The 24,132-nt window shown below is 46.7% G+C and overlaps 1 protein-coding gene across 5 annotated transcripts in view; it reads right to left on the bottom strand.

Moving 5' to 3' along the window:
* MAN1C1 (mannosidase alpha class 1C member 1) overlaps positions 1 to 24,132 on the bottom strand; it is a 182,833-nt gene that overhangs the window by 98,068 nt on the left and 60,633 nt on the right. For all 5 annotated transcript variants that reach the window (XR_009214830.1, XR_009214831.1, XM_058443971.1 and 2 more), the window contains one exon: positions 2,867 to 2,963. Coding sequence is in view for 3 of the 5 variants with exons in the window: in XM_058443971.1 (XP_058299954.1) it covers positions 2,867 to 2,963 (97 nt within the window). In the remaining 2 variants the exon portion in view is untranslated. The remainder of the gene's footprint in view (positions 1 to 2,866; positions 2,964 to 24,132) is intronic.

Here is a 24,132-nt window from a genome sequence, read left to right as displayed (position 1 = left end):
AGCCTTGGAGAGAAATGACTTGTCCAAGGTCACACAACCAGGAAGTAGTAAAGTCTGAATTTAAACCAAGTCTGCCGGAAGTTCCAGCCCATAAGGACTGTCCATGTCAGCACTTGCTGGGTCACCCCCACTTGTCTCTCTCTCTGAGAGCACCTAGACAGACCCCCAAGAGGCTCCAGGAAGGGTTGCCAGTGCATGTCTTGGCAGAGTTGGTAGAACTTTTGCTGTCCCATTTATCCCTGTATCCCCAGCAGTCAGCACCAGGAACTGGCACCTAACAAGTTACATATGGAGTGAAGGAGTCAATCAAGACCGGCTCTCCCCGCCCAATGCCTGGTCCTCATGCATCTCCCTTTCCCAGGTGCCAGCCGCCCACTGCGGCTGATCTGCTGGCTGCAGAGGGAAGGCTCTGCCTCACTGCTAGGAATGCTACAGGTACTGGATGACAGGGCTCCCTGGGCCCTGCCAAGGCCACTCCTGAGACAGACAACCCAAGGGACCTCAGAGCCTGCCACGGGCTCACTGGGACAACTGCCAACCTCATTTATTACAACAGAAATCATAAATCACTCATGTAGACATGGCCCTTTGCTTGTTCGTACATACTCATTTATATCCTTCTAGCAGTCCCAGTATGAATGATGAACCAACAGGGGCCCAGAGAGGTTAAGTGCCTTGGACTTGGCCACACAGCTCAGGACAGAGTGAGGACTTGCACCCAGGTCATCTGATTCTAACTCCAGGTTCTTTCCACTATTCCAGACGGCTCAAGCATGCGCCACCAGGCTTGATGACTGGAAAGGGGCCAGAGGGTTGAGAATTAAATCCCAGGCCCTGAGGAATTTTACAAAATGGAATCCCTCCCAGAAGTGCTTCCTGTGATGGTATAAGCAATAGCTGCGCCCATGCTATGTGCAGTTTCAGGAAATCAACAGCTCCTCCCACCCCACCACCAATTCCCTGAATATTTGCAAACTGTGTTTAGAGAGAAGGAGGAAGCTTTCTTGATAATGTCCCTGTTTATACTAATAGCAAAAGCTCCACAACTTTGATGGGATCTGCACCAGCAATCTTTCCCCAGGGCTGATGTAGGATATTTGGGGAAGCTCTGTGTTCTAGACAGGTAAGACAGCCAAGTTCCTAATGGGAATCAATACACCTCTTTAATTCATATTTGAAGTAAAAGAAACATCTCTTTTCCTCCCATTTGACTCAGGAATTCGTCTCTAAAAATCCATCCCGAGACAAAATTTTATGCACAGAGATAACTCATGCATTATTTTTAATAGCAAAAAAATGGAAACAATCTTTGCCCAACATTAGCGAGATAGTTAAATGAATTATGGCATATCCATACAATCACAGACACCATTAAAACATTCTTTATGAAAACATTTAGATGACTTTGGGAAACACGATATAACGTGAAGTAAAAAAAAAAAAAAGCAGAAAGGACATAAAATGGTACATAAAAGGAAAAAAAGCAGAAAGAAGAAAAGATGGAGAGGAAATAAGCAAAGATGTCAATGGAGGCTGCATCTACAGAGCAGAACAGGTTATTTTTTTTGCCTGATTTGCACTTTTTTGATACTTTCCTTTTCCCCATACATTCCTGGGATAATGAGAAAAATAAATACATAAAGCTACCCCAGTCCACACTCCACTTCCCGCAAGGGGAGTGAAATGTCTGAACAGCCAGACAGGTGACGATCTGACTGGTGAAGGGGAGGAGGACAGATTGCTGTCACTTTTTCCATAACATGGACACCTCTGATAGGGCTGCACACGATAAGGGTGATGGGGGGATATCCCTTGTAAATTTGCCTTGAAGATTTTCCTGGGAATTTCCATCTCAGACTCAGTTATTTGGTTCCTGACTTCAGAAGCCTGTATCTGTAAGGGGTGAGGAATCCAGGTACGGGACTGCCCCTCTCCAGCCCCACACCACTCCTGTCCCTCAGGGGAGATAGACGCCAGGCTGCAGACAAGGGGGCTGGCAACTTGCACGGGTTGGAATCTGAGGCCATGCCCACAAGAAGGCACCTTGCAGTCCCTCTGAGCCACAGAGAGAGACTCCCAAGGCTCTGGGTTAGGAGAGTCCTGTGGCTGGGCGAGGACAAAGACACCAGCAAGTGCGGCTGCAGATAAAATACAACGAGTTGCCAGACAGTAGCAGGCCCCATGCCCCATGCCCCATGCCCCTGCTCCTGATGTGCGGCTGCTCCACTTGGCTTCTGAGTAGTTTGTGAGCCGTGACTCTATACCCTTTTGTTTTTGCTGCTGTTGTCATTTTGAAATGGGGTCCCAATATGTTGCCCAGGCTGGACCTGAACTCCCAGGCTCAAGGGATCCTCCCACCTCATCCTCCCAAGTGACTGGGACTATAGGTGAAGGCCACCACGCCCGGCCCTCCGCCCTGACTCTAAAAAGCATGTACCCAGCCCCATCAGATATGTGTTCAGCAATCTACGAAAACATCCAAGACCATTTCACAGCCACACTCCAGAGGAGTAGATTTAAACCTGGTCCTCTGTGTCCTTTAGGTCTCCAAACCTCCACGGAAACAAATCTCCATCCCTCACTATCCCTACTCCCATTTCCAAGTTTCTTCACTCTAAAAAATAAATGATAATTTCATACAAAGCAGTCTGTAAGGCTAGAGAGAAGCACAGAGGATTCCCCCTAAATCTAGGAGGACTCAGAAGCCTGAACAGCCCAGAGGAAACACAGACTTGGGAGGCCCCAGATCTGGAGAACTGTGGAGCCCCCACAACTCAGGAGGTGAAAAGCCAAAAGTAAAATTCCACTCAGCCACTGGCGGGGCGGTGGGTCCCTCCCGATATCAAAGTGGTTTGAATCGACTCACCGAACATGTTACCCTCGTAGCCATCTTTTGTTAGTGGACGGAGTTCATTTTTCCCCATTGCATAACGCTTATAGCTCTGCCAAGCAAACTGCATCATCTGCAAGAAAAAGCAGCATAGAGAGAACCTCAGTGTGACGATTCCTGGCAGTGCGCACTGGCCGCCTGGCTTTGCCCTTTGCAACAGGATTTTAAACTACGTCCAAAAAATAACCTTCCAAATTTTCCAGATTGAAGAAAGTGACTTCCTCTCAACATGATTTTATTTGTACAGTTATAGCTGCTGGGAAGGTCATTCTTCTTGGACAATGCCATGTATCTAGGGCCTACCCACAGATTTCTTAGAGAAGACAGAAAAAGCACTAAATTCTAGATATCCTTCAGTGCCAAAGTGAAAAGTCACCTCTTCCAGGAAGCCTTCCCTGGTTTGCTCTGGCTTAAAGTCATCCTCTGAAGGGAAGGAAAATGAGTGCTTGCTATAACGGAACACTCCCCTGAGCTAGGTATTGTTAACCCATTTTATAGCTAAGGAGACAGGTTGTAGACATGAGGTAACTCATCCGAGATCGCTCAGTGAGTCAGTGAGAATGTTGGGAATTGAGCCATCCCCTCTGGCTCCAAAGCTTTAGGTCTGTCCCCAAAGCCTTGGTTTTGTCCCCTAAAATCACCATACGAGTCTCTTTGAACTCCTTTGACCTACCCTGGCCTCCCATGCACTCCAGCTCACCCCAGTTACTTGTTGTTCCTCTAGCTCTGGATCATAAACTCCTTGAGGCTAGAAACAACACTTGCCTTGCCTCAGTTTCTCCCACAGCAACCAGCACAGGGCTTGGCACAGGTAGGCATCAATGGATGCCTACGGACTGTCACCCAGAGTATGCACAAGTTCTTCCTACGTGGACTGTCACCCAGAGTACGAATGAGTTCTTCCTACGCAAGGCAGCTGCATCAGCTCTCAGGAGCGTCACGCCAGCACCTTGCTCCCCAGCTGCCCCAAGACCTTCAGGCTGAAGCAGATGCAAGGTGACATTCCATCCCCGACCCTGCGTTGCAGCCCCCAAGGTCTCCCTCACTTGCCTTTATGGTGTGCCCCTTTTCCCTTGGCATGGCTGGCTGCAGAGGGAGCACAACACAGCAGAGTTCTGGGGTGACCCGTGGAGCAGAGGAGGAGCCAGACAGAGGCCCACGGTGGCAGCAGACATGAGGCGCAGGTGGATGGGGAGGCAGCCTAGTGTGCTGGGAAATACTCAGGCTCCCAGACCAGAGATGCCGAGGTTCTAATCCCACCTCTGCCGCTATCTCTGTGACTTTGGTGTGAAATCAGTTGCATCAGCTGAGATCTGCTTTAGCAAAGGACAAGGCTGGCCTTGCCACCATCCTGATAGGTTTAAATGAAAGAATGTAGTAGGAATGCCCAGTTTCCGACCAGACACAGCAAGTGATTGACAAGCACTAGCTCGATTTCCTTCTTGACTTTTAAAATACTGGCTCTCCAAGCCTCATCTATCCACCCCTCCTTTCATCTAGTCTCTTAGTTCTCAAATGTTAGCTTGCATCAGAATCACTGGGGGGCTTGTTAAAAGAGACTGTTTGGCCCCACCCTGAGTTTTTGATTCAGCAGGTCAGAGGTGGGGCCCAAGAATCTGCTTTTCTACCAGTTCCCTGTGCTGCTGTTGGCCCAGGGGCCACATCTGAGAAGCACCAATCTATTATATTGTTTGTATTGCTCACCTTACACTGCCCTGCATCCGTTGGCTTTCCCCTCCTCTCCCCCAGCCTGTGTTTCCCGCCTTAGCGGCCCACTTTCTAGGATATCACCACCTGTATCCTCCATGCTTGACCATTCCTGGTGCCCGTGCTTAGAAGACATCTCTTCCAGGCACACCAGGACAGTAAACAGCTGCTCTCACTGCTGCAGCCCAAACACACAGACCAGGAGGGCAGGCAGACCTGACAGGTGCATGGCCTGGACTCTCCGTGAAATGGCAGAATAATCTAGCACCACTGCCCCATTTCACAGATGATGAAGCTGAGGCCAGAGATGAGAAGTGGTCAGGGCAGCACAGCAGCCAGGCCAGAACCTGGCTCACTCATCTCCCAGGGCAGCTGACACCCCCCAGGCTTGGCCAGACATGTGGCTTCCCATGTGACACACAAGCAAACATCATGGTAACACAGCCAAGGGCTTGGCATGGGCTTTGAGTCCTGGTTCCATTCCTCTGTTATTTTCTATTTATCTTGAATTGGCAATAACGACAAATAATTGTCAGGCATGAGTGCCTGAGAGAGAACGGCCTCCTCCTTCAGTCTCTCTTATCTGAGGGCTCTATTAAGTCAGTGTCAGGGGAGAGAGGGCAGGTGGCTGGGGGGCTGGCGGTGGGGAGCAGCAAGCTGTTAAAGCATACATGACAGCAGAAAAGGAGGAGGAGAGGTCTAAGGCGGGGGGTGCGGGGGGGCGCACCCTACCCTGAAAATTCCCCCTACCTAGAGAGAGAGAAGTGGGTGTTCGGGAGTAACTACGAGAATCATAGGTATCTATGTGGTCTCAAAGAAGCTGTCACCGCAGGAATGTGAGGTTTGGAACGTGGCCCGTTTTCATAGTCATCTACACCAAGGGAGGGAATGAAGGCACAAAACATCCCAGCATCGCTGGGGACTGAATTCACAAGGCAATCAGAGCTGCCTCTTCGTGCTTTCATTCCTTCAATGCACGCATGCCTCCCGACTCAGGCCATGGGTGGCTCAGCCTAGGTGCTGGGTGAGCAGGGGACAGGGGATGAAGGGGACAGCCTCCTAGCCAGGTGGTCCTTCTCTCTCTCCCTAACACACCCTAAGCAAGCCCCTACCAGGTATCCTGTCCTGTGTCTGGGCTATAGCCATGGTGGGAATGCACTTCCAGCCCCTACCCTCCACCCCCCTACCAACTGCCCATTTTCCTTCAGGTCCCAGCTGAAAGGGCACTTTTGCAGGGAGACCTTCCTCCCAGGCTGAAGTCATCCTTCCCACATTCCTGATGCAGACCCATGGTGGCCTGCAGTCAAGCTTTTATACCTGCAACTATTTGGTCAGACCCTCCACCCCCATTCACTGCTACATGCCCCACAATGCATCCAAGGACTGGCACAAAGAAGATGCTTGTTAAGTATTTGCTGAATTGGCTCTGGAGCTTAACACGTGGCTGGAAGACTCAACGTGGACCACACGCTTCACAGGCAAGACATATAACAGGCAAACAAGCCAGAGACGAGGGGCTGCTGGGCAACAGGTATTCAGAAGGGGGCAAGTGTGTGTCTCAAGGGAAGCCTCGTGGACAGACGAACAAGAGTTCTGATGGATAGGTAGGACTATGAGGGGCACGAGAAAGGGTGACCTACAGAAAGGCCAATGTTTTCACTCTGGAACTGGTGATGTGTGCTGTGGGTAATACCTGGACTTTAGAGATGGACAGTTCCTGCTGTCATGCTTAGGCAGTTCTGAGACCTCAAAGGTCACCTGGGGAAGTTCCTTAATAGTAGTCTCTCTCTCTTTTTTTTTTTTTTTTTTTTTGAGATGGAGTCTCGCTCTGCTGTCCAGGCTGGAGTGCAGTGGCAAAATCTCAGCTCACCACAACCTCTGCCTCCCAGACTCAAGCAATTCTCCTGCCTCAGCCTCCCAAGTAGCCGGGATTACAGACACATGCCACCACGCTCAGCTAATTTTTGTATTTTTAGTAGAGATGAGGTTTCACCATGTTGGCCAGGTTGGTCTCAAACTCCTGACCTCAAGTGATCTGCCTGCCTCGGCCTCCCAAACTGCTGGGATTACAGGTGTGAGCCACCGTGCCCGGCCAGTGGTCTCTTTTTGGATGGGCTGCTTTCCACCTTCCCAGGCAGCCCATTTGATTGTGGAGTTTCACAAAGTTCTTCTTTAATCAATTGAAATCTGTTTTCCCTTATGGGCCACAGGGGAGACAATTCTTCCTGCTTCCATACCACGGACCTTCAGCCACGGGGAGCCAGCTCTTGAAGTGCACTCATCTATTGAGCCCTCTGAAACTGCAGACCCACACGACATAGCGTTCTTCCAGGCGCCCCACGCCTCTGTCACTCACTTGTTGTGCCTGGCTGTTCTTTTGGAAGTGAGCAGAAACCAAAGTGCACACTCGCTCTGGTCACCTCTGTGCCAGATTGTGTAGGTGTGGACTTGTCATGTGTGCCTACTAACTTCCATCTCCTTGGACTCTGCCTATCATTCCATGCTGTAAGGATGTCTCTGGTTCCAGATCCAACCTTTCTGGAAAAAGATCTTATTCAACACGTGTGTCTGCCTGCTTTGAGTAATCTGCAGACTTGATGGGACTGCTATCTGCACCTACCCTCAGGTTTTGAATGGAAACATAAACAGCCAGCTGAGGACTCAGTCGGGAAAACAGCCTCAGGAGTCTTTCTCCTGGACCCAGCTCTGTTCTTTGTTAGTTTGTTTTGATGTCATTCATCAGCAAATAAGAAATCTGTCAAGCAATCCGTACAACCCCCGATTCTCCATTTTTGTACACCAAGATATTGTGAAAGACAGGCTGAAATACAAAAACACTCTGCCCTAGTACAGCTAGTACAGAAAAATAAATTTTTTTTTTTTTAAGGCAAATAAGGGGTTAGACTGGCGTGATTGTTCTTAGAGAACCCATTTTGCCTCCTACGGATCTTTTTTTTTTTTTTTTTTTTTTTTTGAGACAGAGTCTCGCTCTGTCACCCAGGCTGGAGTGCAGTGGCGCAATCTCCGCTCACTGAAAGCTCCGCCTCCCGGGTTCAGCCATTCTCCTGCCTCAGCCTCTGGGACTGAGTAGCTGGGACTACAGGCGCCCGCCACCATGCCCAGCTAATTTTTTTGTATTTTTAGTAGAGACAGGGTTTCACTGTGTTAGCCAGGATGGTCTCCATCTCCTGACCTCGTGATCCACCCGCCTCGGCCTCCCAAAGTGCTGGGATTACAGGCATGAGCCACCGCGCCCGGCTATCTTTTCTTTTTTTTTTTTTGAGATGGAGTTTCACTCTTGTTGCCCAGGCTGAAGTGTAATGGTGCGATCTCAGTTCACTGCAACCTCCACCCCCCGGGTTCAAGCGATTCTCCTGCCTCAGCCTCTTGAGTAGCTGGGATTACAGGCATGCACCACCATGCCCGGCTAATTTTTTTTTTTTTTTTTTTAGTAGAGATGGGGTTTCTCCATGTTGGTCAGGCTGGTCTCGAACTCCTGACCTCAGGTGATCTGCACACCTCGCCTCCCAAAGTGCTGGGATTACAGGCGTGAGCCACCACACTCGGCTGCTCTGAAACCTTTCACTGTAATAAATCATCGCCATGACAAGAACTATGGGCTGAGTCCTATGAGTCTTCCTAGTGCATCACTGAACCCAGGGGTGGTGTCTTGGGGACCCCTGACACATATCTCAGAAAGATAACAACATATAGCCACACAAAAACTTGGACACAGATGTTCACATTGGCACTATCTATAATAACCAAAAAGTAGAAACAGCCCAAATGTCCATTGATTGAATGGACCAACAGAATGTGGTATATACCATGCAATGGAATATTATTCAGATGGGAAAAGGAATGAAGCACTGTTGTAGGCTACAGCATGGATGAAACTTGAGATACTATGCTTAGTGAAAGACGCCAGATGCACAAATGCTTCCTGGAGTATGATTCCATTTATAGGAAATGTCCAGCATAAGCAAATCCATCCAAGCAGAAAGCAGATTAGTGGTCACCAGGGACTAGGGGAAGGGAGAAATGGGGAGTGACTGTTCATGGGCATGGGGTCTTTTCAGAGTAATGAAATTTTTCTACAATTGATTGTGGTGATTATTCACAATTCTATGAATATATTAAAATGACTGAGGCTGGTCGTGGTGGCTCACAACTGTAATCCCAGCACTTTGGAGGCTGAGGTGGGCGGATCATCTGAGGCCAGGAGTTCAAAACCAGCCTGGCCAACATGGTGAAACCTTGTCTCTACTAAAAATACAAAAATTAGCCGGGCGTGGTGGCAGGTGCCTGTAATCCCAGGTACTTAGGAGGCTGAGGCAGGAGAATTTCTTGAACGTGGGAGGCAGAGGTTGCAGTGAGCCGAGATTGTGCCACTGAACTCCAGCCTGAGCCACAGAGCGAGACTCCGTCTCAAAAATAAAATAAAATGACTAAAATTTATACTTTAAAAGTCAGATTTTATGGTATACGAATTTTATGGTATGTGAAATATATATATATATATATATATATTTTTTTTTTTTTTTTTCAGAGGTAGGCTCTATCTCAAAAAAAGAAAAGAAAAAGAAAAATGTCATTCTTTTTGGAAATATACAATGAAGTATTTAAGGGTAGAGGACATTATATTTGCAACTTTCAAATTGGTTCGCAAGACAATATGTATGTACATGTATATATGTATATTATACATACAGTGTGCATCTATATTATATATATGTAAAGCAAATGAGTGAAAAACAGAGACAGAAAGCAAACAGGGTAAAATTAATGTTCACATTTGCGGAATCTGGGTGAAGGTAAACGTAAGATCTTTGCTAGATTTTTGTAACTTTTCCGTAAGTCTGAAATTCTTTTTTTTTTTTTTTTAACTCATTTAGGAAATTTTACTGGAGGCTGTTATTTTCACCCAAATTTATACATTACACAATTCTATTTTCCTTCACTTTTTATAAATTACAACAGAATGTGGCCATTGTCAGTCTCCCTGAAGTTCTTCTTAGCCCCCAGTTCCTCAATGGCCTGGATGGGTCTTCATGTCCGTCTCACCAAGCCTGTTCCCCACGCTGGTCAGAGAAGGAGGAAGTCTGGTGAACAAATTAGGAACTAGCTATTTTGGTTTCTCCTTTTATAATTATATTAGCATGCTCAAAGGAGGTGCCTGTTTTCTTCCTACTCCAAAAAAATTAAAAGGCTCCTTTGGTGGTTCTGAGAATTTTCTTCAAGTCTCAGCTCAATTCAGGCTTCAGCCCTCATGCCCGCTTCTCCCACTTCTGGGTCACTCCCTTCTCTTGAACTCAGCTCTGTGCCCCTTCCTCCTCTCTTCTGCATAAATCCTTTCAGGTAATTTTAAAAACAAGGTTCACCTCTCTCTCTCTCTCTCTCTCATCTCATCTCTCTCTCGTCTTGTCTCTCTCTCTCTTCTTGTCTCTGTCTCTCTACCTTTTAATGTATCAAAGGCACACAAGCTCACTGAAGAAAAGCAGAAAAAGAGAAGGAAAACTGCCCATTATTTAAAAACCACCATTCCCATTTTGGTGTCTTTCTCTCCAGGTACCTTTGTTTTTCCCTCTCATATTGTACCTTTGTTTCTTCCCATATTATGACATATTCCAATTTTATTACAAAGGCTTTGTAAACATCACTTTTAATAGCTATGTAATAGCCTAGAAAGTAGGTTCATCATCATTTACTTCACCTCCTTCCCATATAATTAGACATTTTGGTGATTTCTAGTCTGGGGCTGTTGTAAATAATGCCATAGTGAACATCTCTGTGCACATAACATTTTTGAATAATTTCCTTAGACCAGAGTTTCTGAGAAACTGCTAAGAAAAAACTTTTAAAGTTATTAATATGTAATGCCCTTTTAAGAGATTACAGCCAGACAGCATGTTTTGCCCACCACTGTGCAAAACTTGGTGAACAGGAAACTGCATAATGATTTTGTGACAATAAAGTAGTTCACTTGGGGAGATAAAACTAACAAAATGAACAATCATCACCTACATCTGTGCAGCTCTTTGCATATTTTATCTCATTTGATTCGGCCAGTTCAGTGGGCTGGACAAGATAGATATTTTTTCCATTTGGAAATAATTATGCAAGGGCTAAAGTAGGAGATGTAAAGTGGTAAATAGGTATTAAAAATTATGTTTACAAATGTTTCATGATAGGCAAAAATGCTCAGTATATATTATTAGGTGGAAAGGCAGAACACAAAATTACATAGTATGAAATTCACTGGCCTATGTATGAGTGTTTACAAAAAAGACTGAAAGAAAATACACTAAATTCTTAACAGTGGTTATGTCTGATAGAAGTTTAGTGATTTCTATCTTTTTCTTCTTATTGACCTATATTTTCTGAATTTTCTACAATGAATATCTAGAAATGTTTTGTGATGTGAAAAATACAGGTTGTTAAAATGAAAAACAAAAAGAAGACATCGTATGGTGCTACCCTTAAGTCAAAAGAAAGTGCTTGGGTGGTCAGCCATGGGGTAGGTTGGACCAAGTTATGTTTTGATTTAAAAAAAAAAAAGGAGGTCTTTACAGCAGGGAGTCAGAGAGAAGGTCATCCCGCAAGGGAAACAACATCAAACAGAAGCACAGATCCAGAACTCCAGAGTCAAAGAGAATTTTAAGACCAGAGACATCATCTATTCTCAAAGCCACATTTTATAAGAATATGAGACTCAGAAAGGGAAGGGACTAGCCTCAGCCAGGACACAGACACTAATAGCACAGAGATAACCATGTCTCTAAGAAACATGGGCCAGGGCAGTGCAGTAGCTGATTAGGGAAAGGGCCAGAGCTACAGCAAGAGATACTCAGGACAGGTGCAAGAACATGACAGTCGGAACCAATCAACATGAGAACTGCACACCAAAAGAAACTGTACCCCGTCCCCACTGGCTTCTAGAAATGCACAACAGGCGGTCATTGTGTGTGTGTGTGTGTGTCCATGCTAGAGATAGAGGGTGGCTCTAGATGGTCTCTGGAAGCCCCTCTCTTCCTGTAGCCTGTGACTTATAGATTCAAAGAGCACCTAACAATAGACCACAAAGCCTTCCCTTCACTCAAGTCTTGCAAAGGAAAACAAAGCTCCAATGATAGAGAGACACAGGCAGAGCCATCGGAGCTGAATCCTAAGAAATCTCTTCAGTTCTTCCTCAAACAAAAGATGTTCTTGTCTACCTGAACAAATCAAAATAACACGGAATTTTTTAATGCAAAATATTTACTAGTGTGAGGCAGAACATTATTATTTGGTTTAAGATTTTCTTTCTACCTGTCTCAGAGCTCAAGAGTTCTCTCCTGCAGAAAAGAGACTAGAATCGATCACCCAGGCACAGATGCCCACTCAGCGGAGGACCCCAGAACAATGCGATCAAGAGAGAAAGGATGCATTAGAGGAGGGGAGGACATGTGGGTGCCAGCAGACCGCTCCCAGAGTGGAAAACTCCAAAGTTTGCGTTGGACAGTTCTTTGGGGGGACAACTTGGAAGGAAGGGGGTGAGCACTGAATATTGAAACATTCTCCCCCACTTTAAAAAATCACACACATACACACAAGGCCGACTCTGGCAGTGACCCAGAACCACAGTTGCTACATTCAAAGCTGCCAAGGAAGGAAATGGATTCTCCCAGTCATTAAAGACAAGTGCTCACACCATGACGTGCAGCCTTACTGGCATCTCCCAGCTGTGACACCTGGCCCCATTTGCAGGGGCCAAGTGGGAAAGGATTTGGTCTCTAATGATCCTGGGATCTAATGACTATGCAGACAGAGAGCTTAGAACATTGGGTTGATTTTTTTTCTCCTCTTCCACTTTCAGCACAGTCCAAGGGAAGAGCTGACAGCTTGGCACCTAAAAACTATCCACGTTAGATTTTCTGATCCAGTTCCATTTATTGGGGCAACACAACATGACCTGGTTGGTGATTCCAGTGAGGCTCCTGCAAATACACAGCTCAGGTCTATCGCTCAGAAGCTGGGGTTTGGTTGCCCTGGGGTTTGGTTGCCCTGGGAGGTGGAGCGGGGGAGTAGAAGGGGAGATGCTGCCTCCAACCCTCTCAGTTTCGGATTTACTCGAGCTATTGAAAGGCCAATGTGGGAAATGAGCATGTGATACAACTCCCACCCACCTGAGGTCCAGACAGCTCGCCCACATCCTGCCCATGGGGATTCAGGTTTGAGAAGTCTCAGGAATCGCATCCTGTCTGCAGCTGTTTCTAAGGCATCAGCGTCGAGAGTGTGGGCCCTACAGACAGAGAAACGCTTGCTGCTCAAAGTGCTCCAGGGACCAGGAGTAGGGCCACCCAGGGGGCACGTCAGAAACAGAGTACCACAGTTTCACCCTCCCACCTGCTGAATCTGAAGCAGCATTTTAACAAGAGCCCCAGGTGATTCAAATGCACATCGAAGCTTGAGAGGCTGCTCTAGGGCTCTGCCACCTTACTGGCTGTGTGGCCTTGAGTGAGTGACTTAACCTCTGTAAGTCTCAGTTTCCTCAACTGTAAAAGGACAGAAATACTTAATCCTTAGAATAACCCTAAGAGTAAATAACATATGTGAAGTGTTGAGCACAATGGCTCGTATATAATATGTGCTCAATAAAAAGCAGCCATGGCATGGATGTGGTGAAAAGCGAACACTTTTACACTGCTGGTGGGAATATAAGTTAGTACAACCACTATGGAAAACAGTATGGAGATTCCTTCAAGAACTAAAAGTAGAGCTATCATTTGATCCAGCAATCCCACTACTAGGTATCCACCCCCCCAAAAATAAATCATTACATGAAAAAGACACATGCACACACGTTTATAGCAGCACAATTAGCAACTGCAAAGATATGAAACCAACCCAAGTGTCCATTGACCAATGAGTGGATAAAGAAAATGTGGTATATATACACCATGGAATCTACTCAGCCATAGAAAGGAATGAAATAATGTCCTTTGCAGCAACTTAGAAGGAGCTGAAGGCCCTTATTCTAAGTGAAGTAACTCAGGATTGGAAAACTAAATATTGTATATTCTCACTTATAAGTGGAAGCTAAGCTATGAGGACACAAAGGCGTAAGAATGATATAATGGACTTTGGGGACTCAGAGTTGGGGGAAGACTGCAGGGGTTGAGGAATAAAAGTCTACATATTGGGTACAGTATAGACTGCTCAGGTGACAGGTGCATGAAAATCTCAGAAATCACCACTAAAGAACTTATCTATGTAACCAAAAACTACCTGTACCCCAAAAACTGTTGAAATAAAATTAATCAATCAATCAAAAGCAGCCACAGGATATTGCTATCCTATTAACGTATCCACTAAAAGAGAAGTATCTCTCCATCCACTTCTCTTTGTACCACCACCATGAGCACCACCCAAATCCAAACCACTCCCATCTCTCTATGGAACTCCCGCGACTGCCTCCTGACTGGCCTAGATGGGTCCTCCCTGGCTTCCTACACTGCTCTCCACATTGTAGCCAGAGTGGTTATTTGAAGTGCAAATTTATTCATATCTCTCTGCTTCATCCCAAACACACACTTAAATAAACTCCTTCTTGAGGCCCATCAGGCCCCAGGAAGTCACCCACTCATGCCTTCAGTCAGCTTATCCTCCCCATCTCTGCCACAGCCACACTAGCTTTCTCTCTCCTTTCCTCAAGGAACCATGCCTCCCCCTGCCACGGGGCCTTTGCACACAATAGTCCCGCTCCTTGGACCACTCCTCCCTCCTCTTTTTGCCTGGTGAATTCCACTCATCTTTCAGCGCCCAGGCTTGGTTGCCACTTCCAAGAGAGGTCTTCCCTTCAGGTTGAACCACCCTATTATGGAAGATTATTAAAGTCAAAATTTTACATTAGTTGTGTGATTAATTAGTATCTATTTCCCCCCATGAGAATGCAGGCTCCACGAGGCTCTGTTGGCTCCATTGCTCATTATTGCTCCCTAGCACCTAGGAGAGTACCCAGCACATAGAGACTTTCCATAAAAATATGTTGATTAAATGACTAAGGATGGTGACAACACAGGAGGCACCCTCTAGGGCTGGTCATGTCAAAGGATTAAGGGGGAGGCCTGGGACAGAAGCACTCACTGCCCAGTGGCCTTGACTCAACAAGGATTTATCAAAGGCCCAATAAAGGGACAGCTCCAATTGTGAGGCCACAACAGCAAGAGCAGGTGAGACCCTTCCCGGTGAGGCTTTGGTCTTGGTGCAGCGTGCAGACAGAAAAGAGCAGCTGCACAGAGAAGGCCACCAGACCTGTGAGCCATTGCATTGGGACGGGTCCCCAACCGCTCTGTTCTATCACAGATTGGGTGTTAGGTGGGGGCAGGAAGACAGCGTGTGGGGGACAAAGATGAGTGACAGTGGAAAAGATCTTAGGTCACCCACAAGTGAAATTCCAATGCGAAATGGTTCAACAAAACCTACCCATGTGCAGGTGTCTCTACCATTTCCAAAATGCTTCGCCTTTTTCATTGGAGCCTTACAGTCACCTGTGAGTTAGGCAGGGTGGGGTCATCACCCCCATTTTACAGCAAAAGAAACCGCACTTCCACATACAGACATTTATGGTACATATTGTGTCATGCACACTGCTAAGTGCTTTTGTATGCACGTGCACATGCCATTTTCACCACATCTCCGTGACGTGCTCCTCGGGAGGAGGTAAGGCATAGCAGTTCAGAGCCTGGCTTTGGATCTTGGCTTTACCCAGCTGTGTGTCTTTGGACAAGATACTTAACGTCTCTGTGCCTCAATCTGTTCATCCGTTTAAAAATAATGATACTGTTATATTTACCTAGTGTTTTCCATGAGTCATCAGTGCTTTACATATAAACTCATTTAATCTTCACACTAATCTTATAGGATTGGTATAACATGACTCTCATTTTCAGGTAAGGAAACTGAGGTACTTGCCCAAGTATCATAGCAAGTAAGCAACAGAGCCAGGATATGAATGCAGGTGGTCTGTGCTCACGGCCACAATACTCCACTGCCTCACAGAATGGAGCAGTAACCGTGCCTGCCTTCTCTGGGTGCTGCAAGGATTCGTTACAATGCCAAGGCCCTCCGCACAGCACCTGGGCACAGCACACTCCACTAGGTGTTCGCAGGTGCTCCACCTGCCCCGGGCTTCCCATTCATCATCTTCCCTACATCAGGAGACAGCGCTGTCATCCTGCTGCTGGCTCACATCAGAAACAAAATCCTCTCAAGTCTCCTTTTCTCCCCACTCAAATCCACTCAACAGGATTTCTGGCGATGACATCTCTGACTCACCTCCTTTCCCGCTCCCCGTTCTCCGCTGGCTGTCATCTGATTGTCTGTTATGGTCTCCGGCTGCCCTCTCTCCCCCCATGTCACCCCCATCCTTTCTCCAAACAGCTACCAGAGCCACCCTTTGAAAATGCAAACCATTAAATGCCACTCCTCTGTGTAAGAGCCTCCAACCGCCAGCCCCATGGCACTGAGCCTCAAAACACCTACCTGCCTCTTGGACATTTCCCCACCACGCTTCAGCCGCAGGGCCTTTGCCCATCACCTCAAACACACACAGCCCCCCTTGCCTAGGGCAGGAAGATCAATGGCCCCCAAATGTTCTAATCCTCAGAGCCTGTGAATGTTGGGTTACGAGGTAAGACGGAATTAAGGTTTCAGATGGAATTACAGTTGCTAATCAGCTGACTTGGAGAGAGGGAGATTAGCCTGATCATCGGGGTGGGCCCAGTATAATCAGAAGGGCCCTTATAAGTAGGACAGGGAGGCAGGAGAATCAGTGTCAAAGTGACAAGATGTGAAAGACTCCACCACTGCTGGCTTTGAAGATGGAGGAAGGTGGCCATGAGCCAAGGAATGCAGAGATGCAGGCGGCCTCTCGAAGGGATTCTCCCTGTGATGGTTCACGGTAGATGTCAACTTGACTGCACTAAGGGATGCCCAGATAGCTGGGAAAGTATTCTTTCCAGGGTACTGGAAAGGGTATGTCTGTGAGGGTGTTTCTGGAAGAGACTAACATTTGGGTCGGTGGGTTGAGTTAGGAAGGCCTGCCCTCACCCAGTGTAGGTGAGCACCATCCCATCAGCTGAAGGCCTGCCTAGAAAAGGTAGAGGAAAGGCAAATTCTCTCTCTCTCTCCTGGAGCTAGAGCACCTTCCTCTCCTGCCCTTGGAATCAGAACAACAAGTTCTCTGGCCTTTGGACTGTGGGACTTGCACCAACTGCCCCTCCACCCCCAGATTCTGAGGCTTTCAGCCTTGAGCTGAGAGTTACACTGCTGGCTGCCCTGGTTCCCAGGCCGTTGGGCTTGGACTGAGCCATGCTACTGGCTTCTCTGCTTCTCCAGTTTACAGATGGCCTGTTGTGGAACTTCCCAGCCTCTGTAATCACGTGAGCCAATTCCTTAATAAGTCCTGCCCATACCATCTCCTACTGGTTCTATTTCTCTGGAGAATCCTAATTAATGCACTCCCCTAGAACCTCCAGAAAGGAATGCGGCATGGCCTGGCCAACACCTGCATTTTAGCCCAGTGAGACCCGTTTCAGACCCCTGACCTACTAAACTATAAGAGAACGAATTTGTGTTCTAAGTCACTGAGTTTTTGTGATTTGTTACTGCAGCAAGATAAAATCAATACACTACCTCAGGGCCTTTGTACATGCCAACGAATAACCGAATGAACAAACCAACCCACCAAATCTCCAGTGCATTTTCCATTCCACCACGGCACGTTCCTACATGAGGAGTTCTGGTGTTCTGGGGCACAGGTACCAGCATTCTGAATTCACTATCCTCCTACGGCCCCCTATTGTCCATCAGTGACAATATCTAACACGTCTACGTGATAATCATTTATTTCATGTCTGTCTCCTTTGCCCTTGAACGCTGGAATCTATTCCCCTCTGTATCCCCAACCCCTAGCACAGAGCTTGGCCATAAAGAGGGAGTCAACATAGCACATCAGTACTAACAATGGCTCATGCATTACCTCTATTATCCAGTAGTGGACATCCACTGAGCACTTACTGTGTGCCACCCACTGGGTTAGGCCCTTCACAAGCATTTAATCCTACACCAGCCCCTTGAGGTAGGTTATTATTATCCCTATTTTACAAGATGAAGCAGTGAGTCCTGCAGGGTGAAATAACTTGCCCAAGGACATAGAACAAACAGTGGCAGCGACCAGCCGCTGTGGCTCAAGCCTGTAATCCCAGCACTTCCGGAGGCCGAGGCAGGTGGATCGCTTGACCCCAGGAGTTTGAGACCAGCATGGGCAACATGGTGAAACTCCATCTCTACTGAAAATACAAAAAATTAACTGGGCATGGTGGCACACACCTGTGGTCCCAGCTACTTGGGAGGCTTAGGTGAGGGGAGTGCTTGAGCCCAGGAGGTGGAGGTTGCGGCGAGCCAAGATCACGCCACTGCACTCCAGCCTGGGTGATAGAGTAAGACCCCATCTCAAAAAAAAGTAGTGGCAGAGGCAGGCAATGGATGCAAAAGGCGAACTCAGAGCTGCAGTCTTAACCATGACAGCAAATTACTTCCTACCCAACCACCCTCAGAAGTAAGATCAGCCTCTCTCCTTTTGCCAACATTTGGGCTCTGTAGCTGGCAGGTGGCAGAGCCAGTGTTTGAAGCCAGGGTCTGGCTGATTCAAAAAGCTTTGTCTCTTCCATCTCACCAGGCTGCTCTACTGTCTAATGAATGAACCAACATGACATAGACCCAGCACCTCTGGACAGCATGTGGCACACAGAGCATCAAACGAAGGCCGGCTGCTGCCCTGTGCCTGGCTCAAGTGGCCCATCCTTATGTCTGCTTCTCTTTGAAAATGAGAAATGTCCAAATTCCCACCCCCTGAAGGCTCAGTCTGCTAGAAGGAATGGATGACCTGCTTTAAAGCTGCCCCAGCAGAGCCTGGAGCCTTCGAAACATGAAAGAGGCGGAACCAGTTCTTTTACCCAAACTTTTAAGAATTTTTTTTTTTTTAAAGAAACAGGTTTAAGTGAAAACAAAAATACCAATGCAAGTGGCAGAGAGATCCTGCGAGGCACATGGAATGCAGGAATCTCCACGTGCTGGTTTCCCAGGGAGGTGATGCTATTTGAAATCTGGAAGTTCAGCCTTGATAATCTCCATCTAAAGATTGCTTTAGTGGCGTCTCTGCGTCCACAAGGGGATTTGGGTGATGGGTTTCAGAGCATTTGGGGCTTATAGGGAGGCCCTGGGCCAAGCACAAGAACCAAGTCTCCAGGAGGGCAGGAGTCTTGTTTTCCAGGCAGTGTTGTCATTTCTGGAGAAACCAGCTGTGGGCATAGACTGCTTGGGAAATCGATTTAGAATCATGTGAAACCATCTACATTTTCTGGTAGTTCTACATTTTCTGGTAGTTCTTGGAACTGAAAGAGGATCAGCAACATTCTCCTGACAGATTCCTTTCCTGGACTCAAGAAGGGGGCCTGAGAACTACCGACATTCATGGGCAGTAAAGGGCCTTGTTTCTTGTCCTGTGAAAGGATTTCAGTTAAGAACTGGAGAATAAGCCAGTATTTATTTGTATCTATGTATTTTTAGAGACAGAGTCTTGCTCTGTCATCTAGACAGGAGTGCAGTACAGTGGTATTATAGTAGCTCACTGCAGCCTCGAACTCCTAGGCTTAAGTGATTCTCTCACCTCAGCCTCCTTAGTAGCTGGGACTTCCGAGTAGCAGGTGTGTGCCAGCACACCTGGCTGATTTTTACAATTTTTTTTTTTTTTAAAGATAGGGTCTCGATATGTTGCCTATGCTGGTCTTGAACTCTTGGCTTCAAGTGATCCTCCTGCCTCAGCCTCCCAAAGTGCTATGATTAAAAGCACGAGCCAGTGTGCCCGATGGTGCCAGTATTTATTGAGCACCTCCATGTACCAGCCCTTGTGCCAGATGTGATCACATATTTTATCTCATTTAATCTTCCATTGCTACTCCCAGAAGCAAGTATTGAGCCCATTTTATAGATAAGAAAACTGAGGTTCAGAGTGGTTCAGTAACAATTCCAAGGACACACAGCTAACTGTGTGCCCAAGAACTGAATACACCTTCTCTAGGTCTGCTGCTCTGATTTCTAACAAGAGACCAGGATTTTCTCATTCCGTAGCTGCCTCCAGATGTGGGACTTCCTGCTGGGGCCTGTAAACAAGCCACAGGAAACGGCAGCTCCCGTCAGTGGGCAAGACAGACCTTGCCATAGGCAGGGCACAAATGAACCCACGGCCCATGACAGGTGTTTCAAAATCTTCACAAAATTCCTCTCTTCCCTGCACTTGCTTTTGAGGTACAACTATGGGTGATGGTGGCTCACCGGGACTCTTTCAAAATTTCAGAGACAGGCCCTTTCAGATTCTCCCCATAAAAGAAAGGCCTAGCTGAGATTTCTGTCGCTGACAGCTGTCTGTTTTGCATAAAGGAGGAAACCATCAGGTTTTCTCAATTCTGAGCACAGCAGCTGAAAAGTAGAAGGCTTGGGCCGGGCGCGGTGGCTCACACCTGTAATCCCAACACTTTGGGAGGCCAAGGCAGGTGGATCACGAGGTCAGGAGATCGAGACCATCCTGGCTAACATGGTGAAACCTCGTCTCTACTAAAAATACAAAAAAAAAAAAAATTAGCTGGGCGTCATGGCGGGCGTCTGTAGTCCCAGCTACTCAGGAGGCTGAGGCAGGAGAATGACGTGAATCCAGGAGGCGGAGGTTGCAGTGAGCCGAGATCGTGCCACTGCACTGCAGCCTCCAGCCTGGGTGACTGAGCAAGACTCCGTCTCAAAAAAAAAAAAAAAGAGTAGAAGGCTTAGATTCAAACCCAGGTCTGTCTGATTCCAATCTTGGCATGTTAACTGTTCTTTTCTCTACCTCTCCCCACCTGATACTCATTCAGACAATATTTACTGAGCATCTACTATGTACCCCATGTTCTAGTACATATGGGAGTAAACAAGATAGGAATGGCGCCTGCCTTCATGACCTCTGCATCCTAGTGTGGGGAGGCAGCCAGCAGCCAGCAGGAGAATTCTGAATGGTGACAAGCACTACGAAGGAAAGTCAAGCAAGGTAAGGGGGTGGGGGGTAACTGAGTGGGTGGGGTGGCCAAGGAAGGCCTCCCAGATGACAGCTGAGCTGAGACCTTAATATCTGAAAAAAATGCACCTCGTTTCCCATTTATAGCCTGAGAAATGCATTCGGCTTTTCTCTTTGTTCCTCCAAGCCCCCATGAGAAGAGATTCCAAAGTACATATTTTCTTTTCTTGGCTAGAAAAGCTTGCAAAACCCACTGATAAGGTTACCAGTTCACCCCAGGAGAGAGAATTCCAAAGCAGTAAACAGACCGGCCTAGCCTTACAAATGCCACATAAAATAACTGAGGTCCTGGAGTCATTCTTCCCATGAAGCCAAGTAGCTGCCACCCCATAAGCACTCCTTGAGTTTGCATTAATCAGGCAGCTCAATGTGGGTTTTCTTTTCATTTTTCCAGGTCTGTGATGATGGGTGATGTGTGGTGGCACTTCTGGGTTCATAATAGGGGCTGGTGGTGTTTTCTCATTCCTACAAGACTGAATTTCAAGGGCCGCTTAGGATGTTTTCTTTGACAGTGCTGAGCTAAAGCGCTGTGTTCTTGAAAGGATTATTGCAGCTGTATTATAAAAGATAACCTAATCACACAGGAGAGAGTAAAAGATCGAGCAATTTGATTTCAAAACCCTGAAATAGAATGCCGAAGAACAATTAACTATGAAAATCAAAAGGCTGTAATTGTAGTGAACTAATGGGGACACACTAGGATAGAGAGAGAGAAAACTCAGATCTTCAAGTTTCATTGCTTCTTTTTCTTTGAATTGCTTTTTTTTTTTTGAGATGGAGTCTCACTCCATCACCCAGGGTGGAGTGCAGTGGCCCCATCTTGGCTCACTGTAACTTCCAGCCTCCCGGGATGAAGCGATTACCCTGCCTCAGCCTCCCAAGTAGCTGGGATTACAGGCACCTGCCACCACGCCTGGCTAATTTTTGTATTTTTAGTAGAGACGGGGGCTTCACCATGTTGACCAGGCTGGTCTCAAACTCCTGACCTCAAGTGATCTGCCCACCTCAGCCTCCCAAAGGGCTGGGATTACAGGTGTGAGCCACCACTCCCAGCCTCTTTGAATTGTTTAAATGGCCAAAATTAAAGCTCGCACAGGCCTTCAACTGGTGGGATTTTGAGCTCTCTCCTCCTCACATCCTCCTCCCCAGGAACTGAATACACCTTCTCTAGGTCTGCTGCTCTGACTTCTAACAGGAGACCAGGATTTTCTCTTTCCTATGCTGCCTCCAGATCTGGGACTTCCTGCTGGGGCCTGTAAACCAGCTATACGAAACGGCAGCTCCTGCCAGTGGGCAAAACAGACCCTGCCATAGGCAGGGCACAAATGAACCCACGGCCCATGACAGGTGCTTCAAAACCTTCACAGAATTCCTCTTCCCTGCAGTTGCTTTTGAGGCACAACTATGGGTGATGGTGGCTCACCGGGACTCTTTCAAAATCTCAGAGACAGGCCCTTTTAGATTATCCCCATAAAAGAAAGGCCTGGCTGAGATTTCTGTCGCCGACAGCCGTATGTTTTGTATAAAGGAGGAAACCATCAGGTTTTCTCAATTCTGAGCACAGCAGCTGAAAAGAATCTATTACATTAAACAGTGTCGGTTCAGCTGCCAGTTGTGGGGGGGAAGTGGGTCCTTTCCAGCTGCTGTTAATTAAAACCAAGTCTGCCTTTTCTAAGGAGGGTGGCTTCTACTCAACCTGCTGCCCTGAGAAGCTGCTCTTTTTGTCTTTCTTTTTCTAAGCAAGAGGAAGAAATTCCTCTCCCTTTCACTATGGACTTGGTGTTCCATCTGTGAACCTGAGAAAGATGTGTGCTACCGTTTGCTCTCAGATTTGACTCCAGGTCTAGCTGGGACCACTTAAGAGGAGTAAAAAGATGAGGCTCATTAGCTGGAATTCAACAGCCCCCCTCCTGGAGGTGAAATCACTAAGTGAAAAATGGGGTCGGGGATGAAAATGATGCAAAAAGACGGAGAACTGAAATGCAAAAATGTTTCCTGGGTGGCTAGCTACGGCTATTTAAACCATTAAAAGTCTAAACCCTCCTTAGGTCAGGGAAACAGCCAGAAGAAATCAGAGGTATATTTCCTCCTTCCTATGAACCCAGTAAAATTTTAAAATGCATAGCATCTCTAAATAGCTATTTGATTAGAGGGGTTTTTTTCTTTCTTCCAACTAGGCTATGATAATTAGCAAATGCCTGGGAGATGAGATTTAAATATGCCAATCAGTCCATCTCAAGAGTTTAGCATGAACAATGTGGAATGTAATTATCTTTAAGCAATAGCCACTTTTGTGGAGTTACAGCCATAACCTGAGATCTGAAACCCAGTAGATGACCTCTCCCCATGGCTGGAGCAGCTGCCTTCCTGCAAAAAAAAAATAAAAACAAACAAACAAACAAAAAAATGAAACCAATGCCAAGTATTACCTGAAAATTCCACTAGTGTGACCTTTCAAGAGAATGATTTTGAGTACTTCTGGTGATAACTCTGACACCATTTCTTCTACTAATGGGCCATTTTCAAAATCAGCAGGATGATGGAGATAACCTGACTTCACAGAGGGGCCAAACAGACTCCACCTGCAATATCTAATGCCCTATTTTCTCCATCAGTGATCATTTCTTAGGTGGGAAGTCATCAAAAACCTAAAGACTCCCAACTTCTCGTGTCTCGTGAGGTCCACGGGCGTATGCAAAATGGGTCTCGAGGCAGAGATCGGTCTGTAACGGGACACACATTATCCAAAGATGATGGCAGAATGCAGCTAACTATTTGGAAGCGTTTTTCTGTCTTGCTACTGGGGAACATTGCATCGTGAAGAACTATTCTGGTTAAAATTAACTCTTTTTGAAGATGTAGGCTGTTATCACACCGAGTCCATTTTTCACCCCATAGATTGGGCACTCTCAATTCTTAAAATAGCTTTTTATAATATTGTGATGGCAAATGGCTGAGAGGAAGGTATCAATTCGACAGCCCGTAACTACAGAGACGTGTGTACGTGTGTCTCAGGCACAAAGGGACGTTACCAGGCAACATTGCAGAAACGAATAACATTGATAATCCATTCCATAGTAATAGCCTCTATAATTAAAGATTACTGCAAATACAATAGATCGTAACACAAACGGAAATAATGAAGACACACAACCATCTCTCTGCCTCTTTGTCAGAAACCGTTTCTACACAGGCCATGCACCTTTGTGGGAATGGAAGGGCCTATAATTAACCACCTGCCAGCGTCGGTGGCCATAACTCTAACCAGGCTAGCACTTTCTTGACTAAGTTCTCACAAGTGATAATTAAAGCCGCCAGCCTCGCTTGTGAGGTCTGCTCTCAACTGAGCAGTATATATATTTGTTGGCATGTCTAACAGTGACGGATC

Source organism: Hylobates moloch, unplaced genomic scaffold (assembly GCF_009828535.3).
Source record: "Hylobates moloch isolate HMO894 unplaced genomic scaffold, HMol_V3 SCAFFOLD_9, whole genome shotgun sequence".
Lineage (NCBI taxonomy): Eukaryota > Metazoa > Chordata > Mammalia > Primates > Hylobatidae > Hylobates > Hylobates moloch.
Note: the sequence above shows the minus strand (reverse complement) of the source record. Positions and strands in the feature narration are given on the sequence as shown.